The 14,846-nt window shown below is 43.3% G+C and overlaps 1 protein-coding gene across 11 annotated transcripts in view; it reads right to left on the reverse strand.

Annotated features, from left to right (window-relative positions):
- Window positions 1–14,846, reverse strand: part of ZMYM1 (zinc finger MYM-type containing 1) — a 40,382-nt gene that overhangs the window by 17,222 nt on the left and 8,314 nt on the right. For 5 of the 11 annotated variants that reach the window (XM_055254692.2, XM_055254694.2, XM_063627885.1 and 2 more), the window contains exons 2-4: window positions 7,822–7,991; window positions 6,028–6,100; window positions 4,349–4,598 (exon numbers count right to left, since the gene is read on the reverse strand). In XM_055254692.2, the coding sequence (XP_055110667.1) occupies window positions 4,349–4,598; window positions 6,028–6,100; window positions 7,822–7,917 (419 nt within the window). In that variant the 5' untranslated portion in view covers window positions 7,918–7,991. Of the gene's footprint in view, window positions 1–2,433; window positions 4,599–6,027; window positions 6,101–7,821; window positions 7,992–8,466; window positions 8,589–8,905; window positions 10,051–14,846 lie in introns of those variants that run through there. The other 6 variants (XM_055254690.2, XM_055254691.2, XM_063627883.1 and 3 more) reach the window with 4 other exon arrangements.

Here is a 14,846-nt window from a genome sequence, read left to right on the forward strand (position 1 = left end):
AATAGCGGGCACGGTGGCTCACACCTTTAATCTTGGGAGGCCAAGGTGGGCAGATCACTTGAGGTCAGGAGTTCGAGACCAGCCTGGCCAACATGGTGAAACCCCGTCTCTACTAAAAATATTTAAAAACATTAGTATTTTGTGATCAATGTTTTGGGAGTTATGAACACAACACTGTAAAATCACAGACCACAGAAGAATTAATTTGGGGGGCGGGTGGTTGTAAGAGGAGAGTGAGGAATGGTGTGGGAATAGACAAAAGGTAAAGATATTGGAGGCATACCTTTCAGACAGAATAAAGACACCAGCCAGATGGGAAGGGAGGAAGAAGAAACTACATCAGCAACGCATGGAAGTCTGAAAATGCTTCCTAGTTTTTATTGCTATCAGCATACTAGATTGCTGGCTTATAAGAATCCACTAAAGCTTTATAAAAAATTGAAAAATGAATGTTGGCCGGGCACGGTGGCTCACATGTGTAAGCCTAGCACTTTGGGAGGCTGAGGCAGGCAGATACCTGAGGTCAGGAGTTGGAGACCAGCCTGGCCAACATGGTGAAACCCCATCTCTACTAAAAATACAAAAATTAACCAGGCATGGTGATGGGCACCTGTAATCCCAGTTACTAGGGAGGCTGAGGCAGAAGAACCGCTTGAACCTGGGAGGCGGAGGTTGCAGTGAGCTGAGATCACGCTATTGAACTCCAGCCTGGGCAAAAGAGTGAGACTCCACCTCAAAAAAAAAAAAAAAAAAAAAAAAAAAAGAATGTTGGCTGGGTACCATGGCTCACGCCCATAATGCCAGCACTTTGGGAGGGCAAGCCAGGAGGATCACTTGAGCCCAGGAGTTCAAGACCAGCCTGGACAACATGGTGAAACCATCTCTACAAAAAAATACAAAAACTGGACAGGCAGAGTGGCATGTGCCTGCAATCCCAGCTACTCGGGAGGGTAAAGGTGGGAGTATTGCTTAAGCCCAGGTGGTCAAGGCTGCAGTAAGCCAAGACGGTGCCACTGCACTCCAACCTGGGTGACAGACAGGGACCTTGTCTCAAAAAAAAAAAAAAAAAAAAAAAAAAAGAAACGCCAACAAATTAGGAACAACTTTCCGATAAATAAACCTCAGTGCAGGGGCCTATTTTGGACTTTATTGATTGCATTCAGGATTCATGGTTGGTTCCAACTGAGACACTAAAGTGAAGAAATGACACTTCTTAAATACAAAGTTCCCAAGAACAAGTCACATCTTTTTTTTTTTGAGACAGGGTTTCACTCTGTTGCCCAGGCTGGAGTGCAGTCACACAATCTCAGCTCACTGCAACCTCCATCTCCTGGGTTCAAGCAATTCTCCTGCCTCAGTCACTGGTGTAGCTGGGTTTACAGGCACACACCACCAAGCCTGGCTAATTTTTATATTTTTAGTAGAGACAAGGATTTGCGGTGTTGGCTAGATTGGTCTTGAACTCATGACCTCCAGTGATTCTCCTGCCTTGGCCTCCCAAATTGCTGGGATTACAGGTGTGAACCACCTTGCTTGGCCCACAAATCGCATCTTTCTAATAAGATTTAAAATGTCATCTTCAAAGTGATCTTCCATTTGGTCCATGAAATAGAACAAAAAGTGCATTGACTCAAAACAGATATTAAATCATTCCTACAAAAGAAATCTTAAAAAGTAACTAAAAATCAGGCAGGGTGTGGTGGCTCATACCTATAATCCCAGCACTTTGGGAGGCCGAGGAAAGCAGATCACCTGAGGTCAGGAGTTCGAGACCAGCCTGGCCAACATGGCGAAACTGCATCTCTACTAAAAATAAAAAAACTAGCTGGGCGCAGTGGCACACGCCTGTAATCCCAGCTACTTCGGAGGCTGAGGCAGGAGAATTGCTTGAACCCAGGAGGTGGAGGTTGCAGTAAGCCGAGATTGCACCATTGCACTCTGGCCTGGATGACAGAGCGAGATGAGACTCCGTCTCAAACAAAAAACAAAACAAAACAAAACAAAACAAAACAAACAAAACTGAAAATCAGCATGGTGGCTCACACCTGTAATCTTGGCACTTTGGGAGACCAAGGCAGGAGGATCACTTGAACTCAGGAGTTTAAGATCGGCCTGGGAAACATAGTGAGACTCTGTCTCTGCAAAAATAAATAAATAACTGAAAATTATTTTCCGTTCAAGATAGTTTCACTGGAAGATAAAAAACCCCAGAAGACTAGCTAAAATTTATATAAAAGGCTAATTAATGTGGAATTTTTAAGTTTTGAAAAAAGCAGTCTACTCTGAATCACAGATGGCCTTTCCCAGCCTAAAATTTACTACCATCTTTCTACCCACTATAATATTTTTTTATAAAAAAATTTTATTCTAGAGGAAGTAAAACTTATCTCAGATTTTTACTCATATTGGATTTCCATGCCTAGGAGAACTTACACACTAAATCTTTCCTGCTTCAGCCTTTTTCAATCTGTCTGGGACATCTGCTGAAGATGTGTAGTGAGTCTCTAAGGTCCCTTCCAGTTTTATGATTCTGCAGGGAGAGAAAGCAGGCTGAAGAGAGTACTATATGGCCCATAGCAAAAAAGTAAAAAGACAAAAGACTAGTATAGTACTGAAGGGTTGAAAAGCAAAAGAGAATGGTAAGTAACGTTCCATGGAATAAGACCTGACGCAACAGATAATAACTGAGGCAGCAGCCAGAGGAGCTGAAGCAAACCCATCAAAAGGGTTTGTGAGTTTGTTAAGAGAATAATAATAGTTCACATTTATTGAGTTCTTATTACATGCTATTGTTCTGACCACTTAAATATACTATTTAATGCTCATAATTCTTTTTACCAAAAACAGATACGAATATTAAGTAACATACTAAGTAACAAAGAAGTTCTCAATACTGCTCCAACTTTGGCATGTATAGGAATCACATGGGGATAAATGCAGTTCTGAATCAGCAGGTCTGGGTAAGACCCCATTTCTTTTTTTTTCTTTTTGAGATGGAGTCTCACTCTGTCGCCCGGACTAGAGTGCAGTGGCCCGATCTCAGCTCACTGCAACTTTAGCTTCCCAGGTTCAAGCAATTCTCCTACTTCAGCCTCCCAAGTAGCTAGGATTACAGGTGCATGCCACAGTGCTCAGCTAATTTTTTTGTATTTTAGTAGAGACAGGGTTTCACTGTGTTGCCCAGGCTGGTCTCGAACTCCTGAGCTCAGGCAATCTGCCCACCTCGGCCTCCCTAAGTGCTAGGATAACAGGCGTGAGCCACCACACCCGGCCTGAGAAGGTGCATTTCTAACAAACTCTTGGGTGATGCTGATCTAGCAACTCAGGGATGAAACTTTGAGTAGTAAAATATAACTAAACAGAAGAAGCAAAATTCAAATTATGGCAACCTGAGTCCAAAACAAGTATTATTTGAAAGAAATTTGTTATATTTAGAAGCACTGTGGTTGCCTATGAATTTTCTTGTTCTGAACAAGAACATTTAAAAATTAGCATATCCTAAGTGCTAACAACCATAATTATACTGCCTTAGGACTCTCAAAGCCAAAATGACACTGATTCTTCACACATTCTCACACAAATTTTTAAAAGATTACATAGAGACATGTAGGTTTATCTATGGCCATCAATTTTTCAAAAGAATCACTTCATTTACCATTATAAAAGAAATATTATTCCACATCTTGGAAAATCCAAACTAACTGTCATAGGATTAATTTTTTAGTAGGTTGCTCCCTATACAGTTAAATAGAACAGAATGGATAAACAATAATCCCATTTACAGAGAATTTCAAATGAAAAGAGTAGGAAAAAAAGTTTTGGAAGTCTCTTAAAGGTGAAGAGAAACAGTACTTTTCACGTTAATTTCTGCAAAAAAAAATATTTCTAGAGAATCCATCAGAGGAACTAAAAGTAGAAAAAACTTCTTTTTACTAAACCAAGACGACATGTCTTCAAAAGAAATGAAAATGGCCAGGCGCAGTGACTCACACCTGTAATCCCAGCACTTTGGGAGGCCAAGGCGGGCGGATCACCTGAGGTCAAGAGTTCAAGACCAGCCTGGCCAACATGGTGAAACCCCATCTCTACTAAAAAATACAAAATTAGCCAGGCGTGGTGGTGCATGGCTATAATCCCAGCTACTTGGGAGGCTGAGGCAGGAGAATCGGTTGAACCCAGGAGGCAGAAGTTGCAGTGAGCCGAGATCGCACCACTGCACTCCAGCCTGGGCAACAAGAGTGAAACTCAGTCTCAAAAAGTAAAAAAGGAAAATGTAGAAATTACAACTAAGACTATGATCAAGAACAAGGTAGGGAAATAAAAGGGGGCATAATTTAGAATTATATACTTTGAGCAGTTTGAACAAGTTCTCTTAGAAGGAACTGGTGAACTGGCAGATGAAATGTATTCAGTGATGCATGGTATGGAGCAGAAAAGTTGAGCAGATCCTTTCCTCTGATAAGCAGTTTGCCCCTTCTGGAGAATTTTTTTACAACCAGCACAGGAAACCTGAATAGCTGTGGTTGAAACTGAAGGAAGCATTTTACTCATGCCAGATGATGCCAGAGAAAGCTGAATGCCTGCAGTCAACTGTGAAGCTATAAAAACACAAGAGGGAGAAAAAAAAATTGGTATTTACACAAAATTAAGTAGGCATTCTTTTATTTTCTTTTTTTCTTTTTTTAGAGACAGGGTCTTGCTCTGTTGCCCTCTTTTGCACTCTAGGCAGTGTAGTGATATGATCATGGCTCACTACAGCCTTGACATCCTGTACTCAAGTGACCCTCTCACCACCTGGTGTGGTGGCTCACGCCTGTAATCCCAGCACTTTGGGAGGCCGAGGCAGGTGGATCACCCGAGGTCAGGAGTTCAAGACCAGCTTGGCCAACATGGTGAAACCCCATCTCAATTAAAAATACAAAATTAGCCAGGTGTGGTGGCTAACGCCTGTAATCCCAGCATTTTGGGAGGCCAAGGTGGGTGGATCACGAGTTCAAGAGATTGAGGCCATCCTGGGCAACATGGTGAAACCCCGTCTCTACTAAAAATATAAAAATTAGCTGGGCATGGTGGCACACGCCTGTAGTCCCAGCTACTCGGGAGGCTGAGGCAGGAGAATCGCTTGAACCCGAGAGGTGGAGGCTGCAGTGAGGCAAGATCATGCACTGCCCTCCAGCCTGGCAACAGAGTGAGACTCTGTCTCAAAACAAACAAAATTATCTGGGTGTGGTGGTGCGTGCCTGTGATCCTAGTTACTTGGGAGGCTGAGGCAGGAGCACTGCTTGAACCTGGGCGGCAGAGGTTGCAGTGAGCCAAGATTGTGCCATTGCACTACAGCCTGGCCAACAAGAGTGGAAATTCCATCTCAAAAAAAAAAAAAAAAAAACCACCCGCCCCAGCCTCCCAAGTAGCTGGCACTATAGGCACGCACCACCACACCTGGTTTTTAAATTTTCTGTAGAGACGGGATCTCACTATGTTGCCCAGGCTGGTCTCAAACTCCTGCCCTCAAGCTGATCCTTCCACCTTGGCCTCCCAAAATGTTGGTATTACAGGTATGAGGCACCATGCCCAGCCTCTTTCATTTTCTTCTTTTTTTTTTTTTTTTAGATGGAGTCTCGCTCTGTTGCCCAGGCTGGAGTGCAGTGGTGCAATCTTGGCTCACCACAACCTCTGTCTCCCAGGTTCAAGCGAATCTTCTGCCTTAGCCTCCTGAGTAGCTGGGATTACAGGCAGGAGCCACCACGCCTGGCTAATTTTATATTTGTAGTAGAGACGGGGTTACACTATGTTGGCCAAACTGGTCTCGAACTCCTGACCTCAAGATCCGCCTGCCTTGGCCTCCCAAAGTGCTGGGATTACAGGTGTGAGCCACCGTGCAGGGCCTCTCTTCCATTTTCTTACAGGTTACTTCTCCTGGACTTAAAACCCAACACAAACAGAGCAATACTCAAAGGCATTAAAAAAGAATGAATCAGCTATCATATTGGTCTGAATAAACATAATTAACTTAAATAATTCTATTACCACTCTCTGAAAACACAGCGTTTATTTTCAGTTCATTCTCCTGAGTTCTGGACTGTTGCCTATGACAATACTCCTAAAAAGAAAAAAAAAAATTAAAAATAATGAATACAATGAATTTAAGACAACCAGTCATTCAACAGAAAATGATAAATTGTGGTCAGGTCTGGTCAATGAATTGTATAACTGAATTGAACCAAAATACACAGGTATGCACTACCCTTATGGTGCTCTTTGGCTGACAACACCAATCACCCAATACATTATTTTCTATGGTATCCAGGTGTGACATCAGAATCTTTGTCAACAAAATCCCTCCATTCACTATCAATAGGGAGCAGACATATTGAATTACAACTATTTTCCCTACTTGTTTTTTCTTTTTCTTTTTTTTTTTTGAGACAAGATCTCACTCTGTCACCCAGGCTGGAGTACAGTGACATGATCTCGTCTCACTATAACCTACTTCTGGGTTCAAGTGATTCTTGTGCCTCAGCCTCCCAAGTAGCTGGGACTACAGGCACATGCCTCCATGCCTGGCTAATTTTTTAATATTTAGTGGAGATGTTGCCCATGGTTTTGAACTCCTGGCCTCAAGTGATCTGCCTGTCTCACCCTCCCAAAATGCTGGGATTACAGGCATGAGCCACCACACCCAGCCTTCCCTGCTTGTTCTAATCATTAACAGCTAATTGTCTTCATAAAGACCTTAACCCCAGAAATTGTTAATTGGGCAGAATGATTCTTACAAAGGACAACTTTTTCAGAGCAGGAGGCAATTTCATAGCCACCATATCTAAACTTGATCTATGCCTGAATGTCCATGGCATGAAGAAGCAATAGATAGTTCCTAGATGAGTAACATTCCCCAGTGTTAACAACTCAATGGTAAGCATACCCTTATTTAATATTAATCTACTTTAGGCTATTTCTAAATAGAATACTGCAAATTTTTTTCTTTCATTAGAACTTTCAGCTGGTTCACAGTTCATATACAAACATTCCTTTTTTTTTTTTTTTTTTTTTTAAGAGATAGGGTCTCGCTTCGTTACCCAGGCTAGAGTGCAATGGCACAATCATAGCTCACTGCTTCCTTGAATTCCTGGGCTCAAGCGATCCTCCTGCTGTAACCTCTCAAGTAGCTGAGACTATAGGCATGCACCACTATGCCTGGCTAATTTTTGTATTTTTTATAGAGACAAGGTCTTGTCACCTGGTTGGTCTCAAACTCTTGGGCTCAAGTGATCCTCCCACCTTGGCCTCCCAAAGTTCTGGGATTACAGGTGTGAGCCACTGTGCCTGGCCACATATACAAACATTCTAAGGAATGTTTTCCCTACTTAAACAATACTCACAGCTCAAGTCAGTTCATCTTTTATAGGTTCTTTAGTGATATGTCTAAAAAAATTTTTTTTAATTTACATAAAAAATTAATTTAGATTAAAAAATGTAATTTGTATTGTTTCAAGTTAAGAAAAACAAAATGTGTTAATCTTCTCTGGAAGTAGAATCTGGCAAAAAAAAAAAAAGTGTTAACCTTAGCTAGGCCCACAACACCCCAAACAATCCTTTTACCTACGCAAAAACCCAATTCCAAACAGTCTAATCTTTCCTCAAATCATTTTCTTACATATACTTGTAATGGCACTTAACAACATATACCTTGTATTATTTAATTAACTGCTTTGGAGGAGATAAGGATTTGAGTTTTTCAATGAGTAATTTCAGCACCTTCGTAAGTAAAATGTATAGTTAAACGCTGCTCTAGAAATAATGGAAATAAGGGAAAATATTTACTTGAGCATTGTCGGGTTCTGTCTTAATTTCATCTAGCAGCCCCAGCTGTGATGCCACTGCCTTGTCACACTCACCACCTAACAGTGGTTCTTTCATTTTAGTATCTGATGCAAAGGAATTCTCCAGTTCCAAACTAATGGGTTTCTTCCTGAAGAACAGTTTCCAGATTCCTAAAATAAAATATTGATAAAGAGTTTGATTTTAAAATTAGTCCTTTTAAATATGGTAATTTTCTAGAACCACAAAAGGGTCTTTAGACAGCTTGGCATCAAGGTTCCTTCACTGTAAGAACACTGGCTTCTTTCCTTTCATCCATTATTCTTCAATATAGTTTTGCTCTATATTTCTCTGGTAGCTACTACCAACTCTGTGCCTTCTTCTGGAAATAGTCTCCTTTTTTGTTCCCCCAAGACTGAATGCAGCATAAAACCACCAAAACTAACAAGTGTATTTTTAACTTCTCAATAGTAGAAAATGTAAAGCTTTCGGCCAGGGTCGGTGGCTCACACCTGTAAACCCAGCACTTTGGGAGGCCGAGGTGGGCGGATCACTTGAGGTCAGGAGTTTGAGACCAGCCTGGCCAACATAGTGAAACCCCATCTCTACTAAAGATACAAAAATTAGCCGGGTTGTGGTGGCACATACCTGTAATCCCAGCTACTTGGGAGGCTGAGGCACGAGAATCGCTTGAACCTGGGAGGTGGAGGTCGCAGTGAATGGACATTGAGCCACTGCACTCCAGCCTGGGCGACAGAGTGAGATTGTGTCTCAACAAACAAACAAACAAACAAACAAACAAACAAAAAAGAAATGTAAAGCTTTCTATCTGAGGTTAACCCAATCTGTACTCACTACCCCTCTCTGCCCTCCAGTTATCCTTCTCATTTGCTTCTTCAGTTCCTCTTCCCCTCCTATTGATTACAGGATATAAGCACTTAAATACATTCTAGAATCTAAAGCTATCTGCCCTCTCTCTGACCACTCCTTTCCCCATTCTTGAAATTCCTTTCATTTTTCTTACTCCGAGGTCTCCTATTTCTCATTTTATCTCTTTGCCAGTATTTTTCACAAATACTTATTTTACCTGCTTCTAAAATGTTTGTGTTCCTCAAAAACACAATTCCCCAGTACTCTCCTTGCCTGCTCTATGATCTTGAACTGCTGGCTTTAAAAAACTAACAAAGTTGGCTGGGCACAGTGGCTCACGCCTGTAATCCCAACACTCTGGGAGGCTGAGGTGGGTGGAGCACGTGAGATCAGGAGTTTGAGACCAGTCTGGTCAACATGCTGAAATCCCATCTCTACTGAAAATACAAAAAATTAGGCTTGGTGCCGTGCACCAGTAATCCTAGCTACTCGGTAGGCTGAGGCAGAAGAATAGCTTGAACCTGGGAGGCAGAGGTTGCAGTGGGCCAAGATCGCGCCATTGCACTCCAGCCTGGGTGACAGAGCGAGACTCTGTCAAGAAAGAAAAGAAAAGAAAAGGAAAAGAAAGGAAAGAAAGAAAGAAAGAGAAAGAAAGAAAGAAAGAAAGAAAGGTAGGAAAGAAAGAAAAGAAAGAAAAAAGAAAAGAAAAGACAAGACCTGTTGGCCAGGCGCAGTGGTTCACGCCTGTAATCCCAGCACTTTGGGAGGCCAAGGCGGGTGGATCACCTGAGGTCAGGAGTTTGAGACTAGCCTGGTGAACAAGGCGAAATCCCGTCTCTACTAAAAATATATAAAAAAAATCAACCGGGTGTGGTTGTGTGTGCCTGTGATCTCAGCTACTCAGGAGGCTGAGGCAGCAGAATCACTTCAACCCAGGAGGCAGAGGCTGCAGTGAACTGAGATCACACCACTGCACTCCACCCGGGGCAACAGAGCGAGATTCTGTCTCAAACAAACAAAAAAACCAAGTCTTTGGCCAGGCGCAGTGGCTCATGCCTGTAATCCCAGCACTTTGGGAGGCTGAGGCAGGTGGATCACCTGAGGTGAGGAGTTCGAGACCAGCCTGGCCAACATGGCAAAACCCCGTCTCTACTAAAAATACAAAAATTAGCTGAGCATGGTGGCAGGCGCCTGTAATCCCAGCTACTCCGGAGGCTGAGGCAGGAGAATAACTTGAAAACGGCAGGCAGAGGTTGCAGTGAGCCAAGATTGTGCCATTGCACTCTAGCCTGGGAGACAGAGCGAGACTCCATCTCAAAAAACAAAACAAAACAAAACAAACAAAAACCAAGTCTTTTTCTCTTTTTTTTTTTGAGACAAGGTCTCATTCTGTCACTCAGGCAGTGGCACTATCTCAGTTCACTGCAGCCTCACCCTCCTGGGATCAAGCAATTCTCCCACCTTAGTCTCCCACGTAGCTGGGACCACAGGCATGTGCCACCATGCCCAGCTAATTTTTTTTTTTTTTTTTTTTTTTTGTAGAGAAGGTGTCTCACTATGTTGCCCAGACTGATCTCGAACTCCTGGGCTCAAGTGATCCTCTCACCTCAGCCTCCCAAAGTGCTCGAATGACAGGTGTCCATCTGCACCTGGCCTATGATCACAACCTCAGATTCAACTATCACCTATGGGCTGTTTTTCCCCAACATTCCTGAGCTGTGGCCCACATACCTAATTACCTATTAAATAGCTCCACTTGGCCGGGGCAGTGGCTCACGCCTGTAATCCCAGCACTTTGGGAGGCCAAGGCGGGTGGATCATGAGGTCAGGAGATCAAGATCATCTTGGCTAACACAGTGAAACCCCATCTCTACTAAAAATGCAAAAAAAATTATCCGGGCGTGGTGGCAGGCACCTGTAGTCCCAGCTACTGGGAGGCTGAGGCAGGAGAATGGCGTGAACCCGGGAGACGGAGCTTGCAGTGAGCCGAGATTGCGCCACTGCACTCCAGGCTGGGAGATTCCGTCTCAAAATAAATAAATAAATAAATAAATAAATATCTCCACTTGAATGTTCCACAGTTCCCTCAAACTCAAGGGATTTGAACTCTGGTCTCAAGCAATCCTCTTGCCTCAGTAAAACTACATTCTTTTATTACCCCAACAAACCTGCTTTATAGCTATTCCCTTTTTTGGTAAATAGCAGTATCATATACCTAATTTCCCATGCCAGAAATCTAGGATTAACCTGGAATTATTATTCTTCTCCCTAAATCTAATTATGAAATTAGATCAATCTACCTTTTAAGTCTTTTTTTTTTTTTTTTTTTGAGACAAGAGTTTTGCTCTCGTTGCCCAGGATGGAGTGCAATGGCGCGATCTCAGCTCACTGCAACCACAGCCTCCCGGGTTCAAGTGATTCTCCTGCCTCAGCCTCCCAAGTAGCTGGGATTACAGGCACGTGCCACCACGCCCGGCTAATTTTGTATTTTTAGTAGAGACAGGGTTTCTCCATGTCGGTCAGGCTGGTCTCGAACTCCTGACCTCAGGTGATCCGCCCGCCTCGGCATCCCAAAGTGCTGGAATTATAGGCGTGAGCCACCACACCCAGTCAAATAAATCTTAAGTCTATTTTCCCATCACACATGCCTGCCGGCTTCTCCTCACTATCCAAATCAATAGATTCCTTTTTGGTCAATCTTACAACTTTTGAGGAACCACGAAAGCAAGGTCTCTTTTTCTTTTTTCATTAAAGTTCTGGGGTGTATGTGCAGAATGTGCAGTTTTGTTCTATAGGTATACACATGCCATAATGGTTTGCTGCATCCATCAACCTGTCACCTATATTAGGTATAGCTTCTAATGCTATCCCTCCCAGCAAGGTCTCTTTTTCAAAGACAGATTGATTCCTTGTTTTCTCCTTTTTCCTTGACTGAGGCCTACTTTCCACTTATCTGGTAGCTGTTACCTCTGATTCTAAATCCTTTGGAACTCTTTCCCTTCCTGCCACCCTAGCTTAGCTTCAGAGTGCAAGTCTTCCTGTCTCCTAGATCCTTGAAAAAGAGACTTATAGGCCGGGCTCAGTGGCTCACGCCTGTAATCCTAGCACTTTGGGAGGCCGAGGCGGGCGGATCACGAGGTCCGGAGATCAAGACCATCCTGGCTAACATGGTGAAACCCCGTCTACTAAAAATACAAAAAAATTAGCCGGGCATGGTGGTGGGTGTCTGTAGTCCCAGATACTCTGGGAGGCTGAGGCAGGAGAATGGCATGAGCCCAGGAGGCGGAGCTTGCAGTAAGCCGAGGGGAAAAAAAAAAAAAGAGCCTTATATCGGGCACCTGTAGTCCCAGCTACTCGGGAGGCTGAGGCAGGAGAATGGTGTGAATCTATCTGGGAGGCAGAGCTTGCAGTGAGCCAAGATCACGCCACTGCACTCCAGCCTGGGTGACAGAACAAGGCTCCATCTCAAAAAAAAAAAAAAAAAAAAAAAAAGCCTTACAACTAATCATTATGGAGGGCAGAAGATAACTAACACAAATGTGGAGAAGTTGAAGTTGTTACAGGATCACTTAGAATAATGGGCTCCAAAAAAGAAAAAAAAACAAAAAAACCTCTTACAGGAGTAATTCCAGGACTATGGTTTTATTCTGGGTTAGTACATGAAAGACCCAAGTAATTCTGCCATTATTTTTTATTTCTGTGATTGGGGCTCAACCACCTTCCCTCATTTCCATCTTTAGCTCAGTTTTTGTTGAAAGTTCCTATCCCAATGCAGAAAGTTAAATAAGGCCTGCGTGTCAAGTGCAATAAATAGCTCATACAGCCTCTGTCCAGCCCATTTGAGCATTATACACAAGCAGTAAAGCAAAACTCACTAAAAATTAACTATTTGTCATTAGGTAGATTCCCTTCACCTGAAAGTACATATGCCATGCAAGTCTAAACACCAATTAAAAACAATGCACCGAGTTTTGTGCAGTGGCGGTATCACAGCCCATGAGGTTTATGTGAGGTACAATTATTGTTATTTGTAAGACAAAACAAAACAAAACAAAGTACCTATGAGCTTTGGCATCTTGCAACTCCTTCAAACGTGTCATCATACAAACATAAAAATAGTGGAGGCTGGGCGCAGTGGCTCATGCCTGAAATCCCAGCGCTCTGGGAGGCTGAGGTGCGTGGATCAGGAGGTCAGGAGTTTGAGACCAGCCTGGCCAACATAGTGAAACCCCATCTCCACTAAAAAATATAAAAAATTAGCCGGGCGTGGTGGTGGGTGCCTGTAATCCCAGCTACTCGGGAGGCTGAGACAGTAGAATCGCTTGAATCTGGGAGGCAAAAGTGTGAGACTCTGTCTCAAAAAAAAAAAAAAAAAAAAAAAAGCATCCTGAAAATTTCTGAGGCAAGGGAAAATGCTATGCAACATTTGTTTGGGTAACAAGAAGAGCAAAACATGTATTAGTGACAGATCCATTACTTTCTCATTACTTCCTTTTCCAACAAGATGCACATTAGAGTAAAATAAGTCCTACAGACTTCCTTTTAATATAGCCCTACTCATCTTTCCAAAGTAGGGCTAAATCATAGTATGAAAGAGTACAGGTATTAATAGTCAAAGGATGAATGTTGCACATCTTCCTGCTGGGCAATACTACTTGGCAGTAATATAAAATATATATACATATATATACATACACACATTTTGAGATAGAATCTCACTCTGTTGCCCAGGCTGGAGTGCAGCGGTACGATCATGGCTCACTGCAACCTCCACCTCCTGGGTTCAAGCGATTCTCCTGCCTCAGCATCCTGAGTAGCTGGGATTACAGGCACGCGCCACCACGCTCAGCTAATTTTTGTATTTTTAGTGGAGATGGGTTTTCACCATGTTGGCCAAGATGGTCTCAATCACCTGACCTTGTCATCCGCCCGCCTCGGCCACCCAAAATGTTGGGATTACAGACGTGAGCCACCGCGCCTGGCCATAAAATATTTTAATTTAAACCAAAGAGAGAAATATGATAAGAGCAGACAACAAAATTCACATTCATTTTTTTTTCTTGAGATGGAATCTCTCTCTGTTGCCCAGGCTGGAGTGCAGTGGCACAATCTCAGTTCACTGCAACCTCTGTCTCCCAGGTTCAACCAATTAACTGCCTCAGCCTCCTGAGTAGCTGGGATTATAGGCGCCAGCCAGCATGCCTGGCTAAGTTTTGTATTTTTAGTAGAGACCGGGTTTCACCATCTTGGCCAGGCTGGTCTTGAACTCCTGACCTCATGATCCACCGGCCTCAGCCTCCCAAAGTGCTGGGATTACAGGCATGAGCCACTGCACCCGGCCCATATTCATTCTTAAAGTAAAACACGAGATCACAAAGAAACTGCAGGTTTTGAGCTCAGGCGCGGTGGCTCATGCCTGTAATCCCAGTACTTTGGGAGGCCAGCGCGGGCTGATCACCTGAGGTTGGGAGTTCGAGACCAGCCTGACCAACATGGAGAAACCCCGTCTCTACTAAAAATACAAAAAATTAGCCGAGCATGGTGGTGCATGCCTGTAATCCCAGCTATTTGGGAGGCTGAGGCAAGAGAATCACTTGCACCCAGGAGGTAGAGGTTGAGCGAACTGAGATTGCGCCACTGCACTCTAGCCTGGGCAAGAACAGCGAAACTCCATCTCAAAAAAAAAAAAGAAAATGCAAGTTTCAAGAGTTATTTCCAGATACACATATAGACCTCCAGGGGATATCATCCAGATTCCTCCTGGAAAATTAGTACAATAGTATTTATATAACCCTGATGGTTTAAACTACTGTTAAAAAATGAATTTTTGGGCGGGCACAGTGGCTCACCTCTGTAATCTCAGCACTTTGGGAGCCTGAGGTGGGCAGATTACCTGAGTTCAGGAGTTTGAGACTAGCCTGGCCAACATGGTGAAACCCCTACTAAAAATACAAAAAATTAGTCAGCCGCGGTGGCACGCACCTGTAGTTCCAGCTCTTGGGAGGCTGAGACAGGAGAATCTCTTGACCTGGGAGGTGGAGGCTGCTGTGAGCGGAGATCGTGCCACTGCACTCCAGCCTGGGTGCGACAGAGCAAGACTCCATCTCAAAAAAAAAAAAAAAAAAAAAAGGCCGGGTGCGGTGGCTCACGCCTGTAAT

The sequence above is a fragment of the Symphalangus syndactylus genome, chromosome 12 (genome assembly GCF_028878055.3).
Source record: "Symphalangus syndactylus isolate Jambi chromosome 12, NHGRI_mSymSyn1-v2.1_pri, whole genome shotgun sequence".
In the NCBI taxonomy this organism is placed as follows: Eukaryota; Metazoa; Chordata; class Mammalia; order Primates; family Hylobatidae; genus Symphalangus; species Symphalangus syndactylus.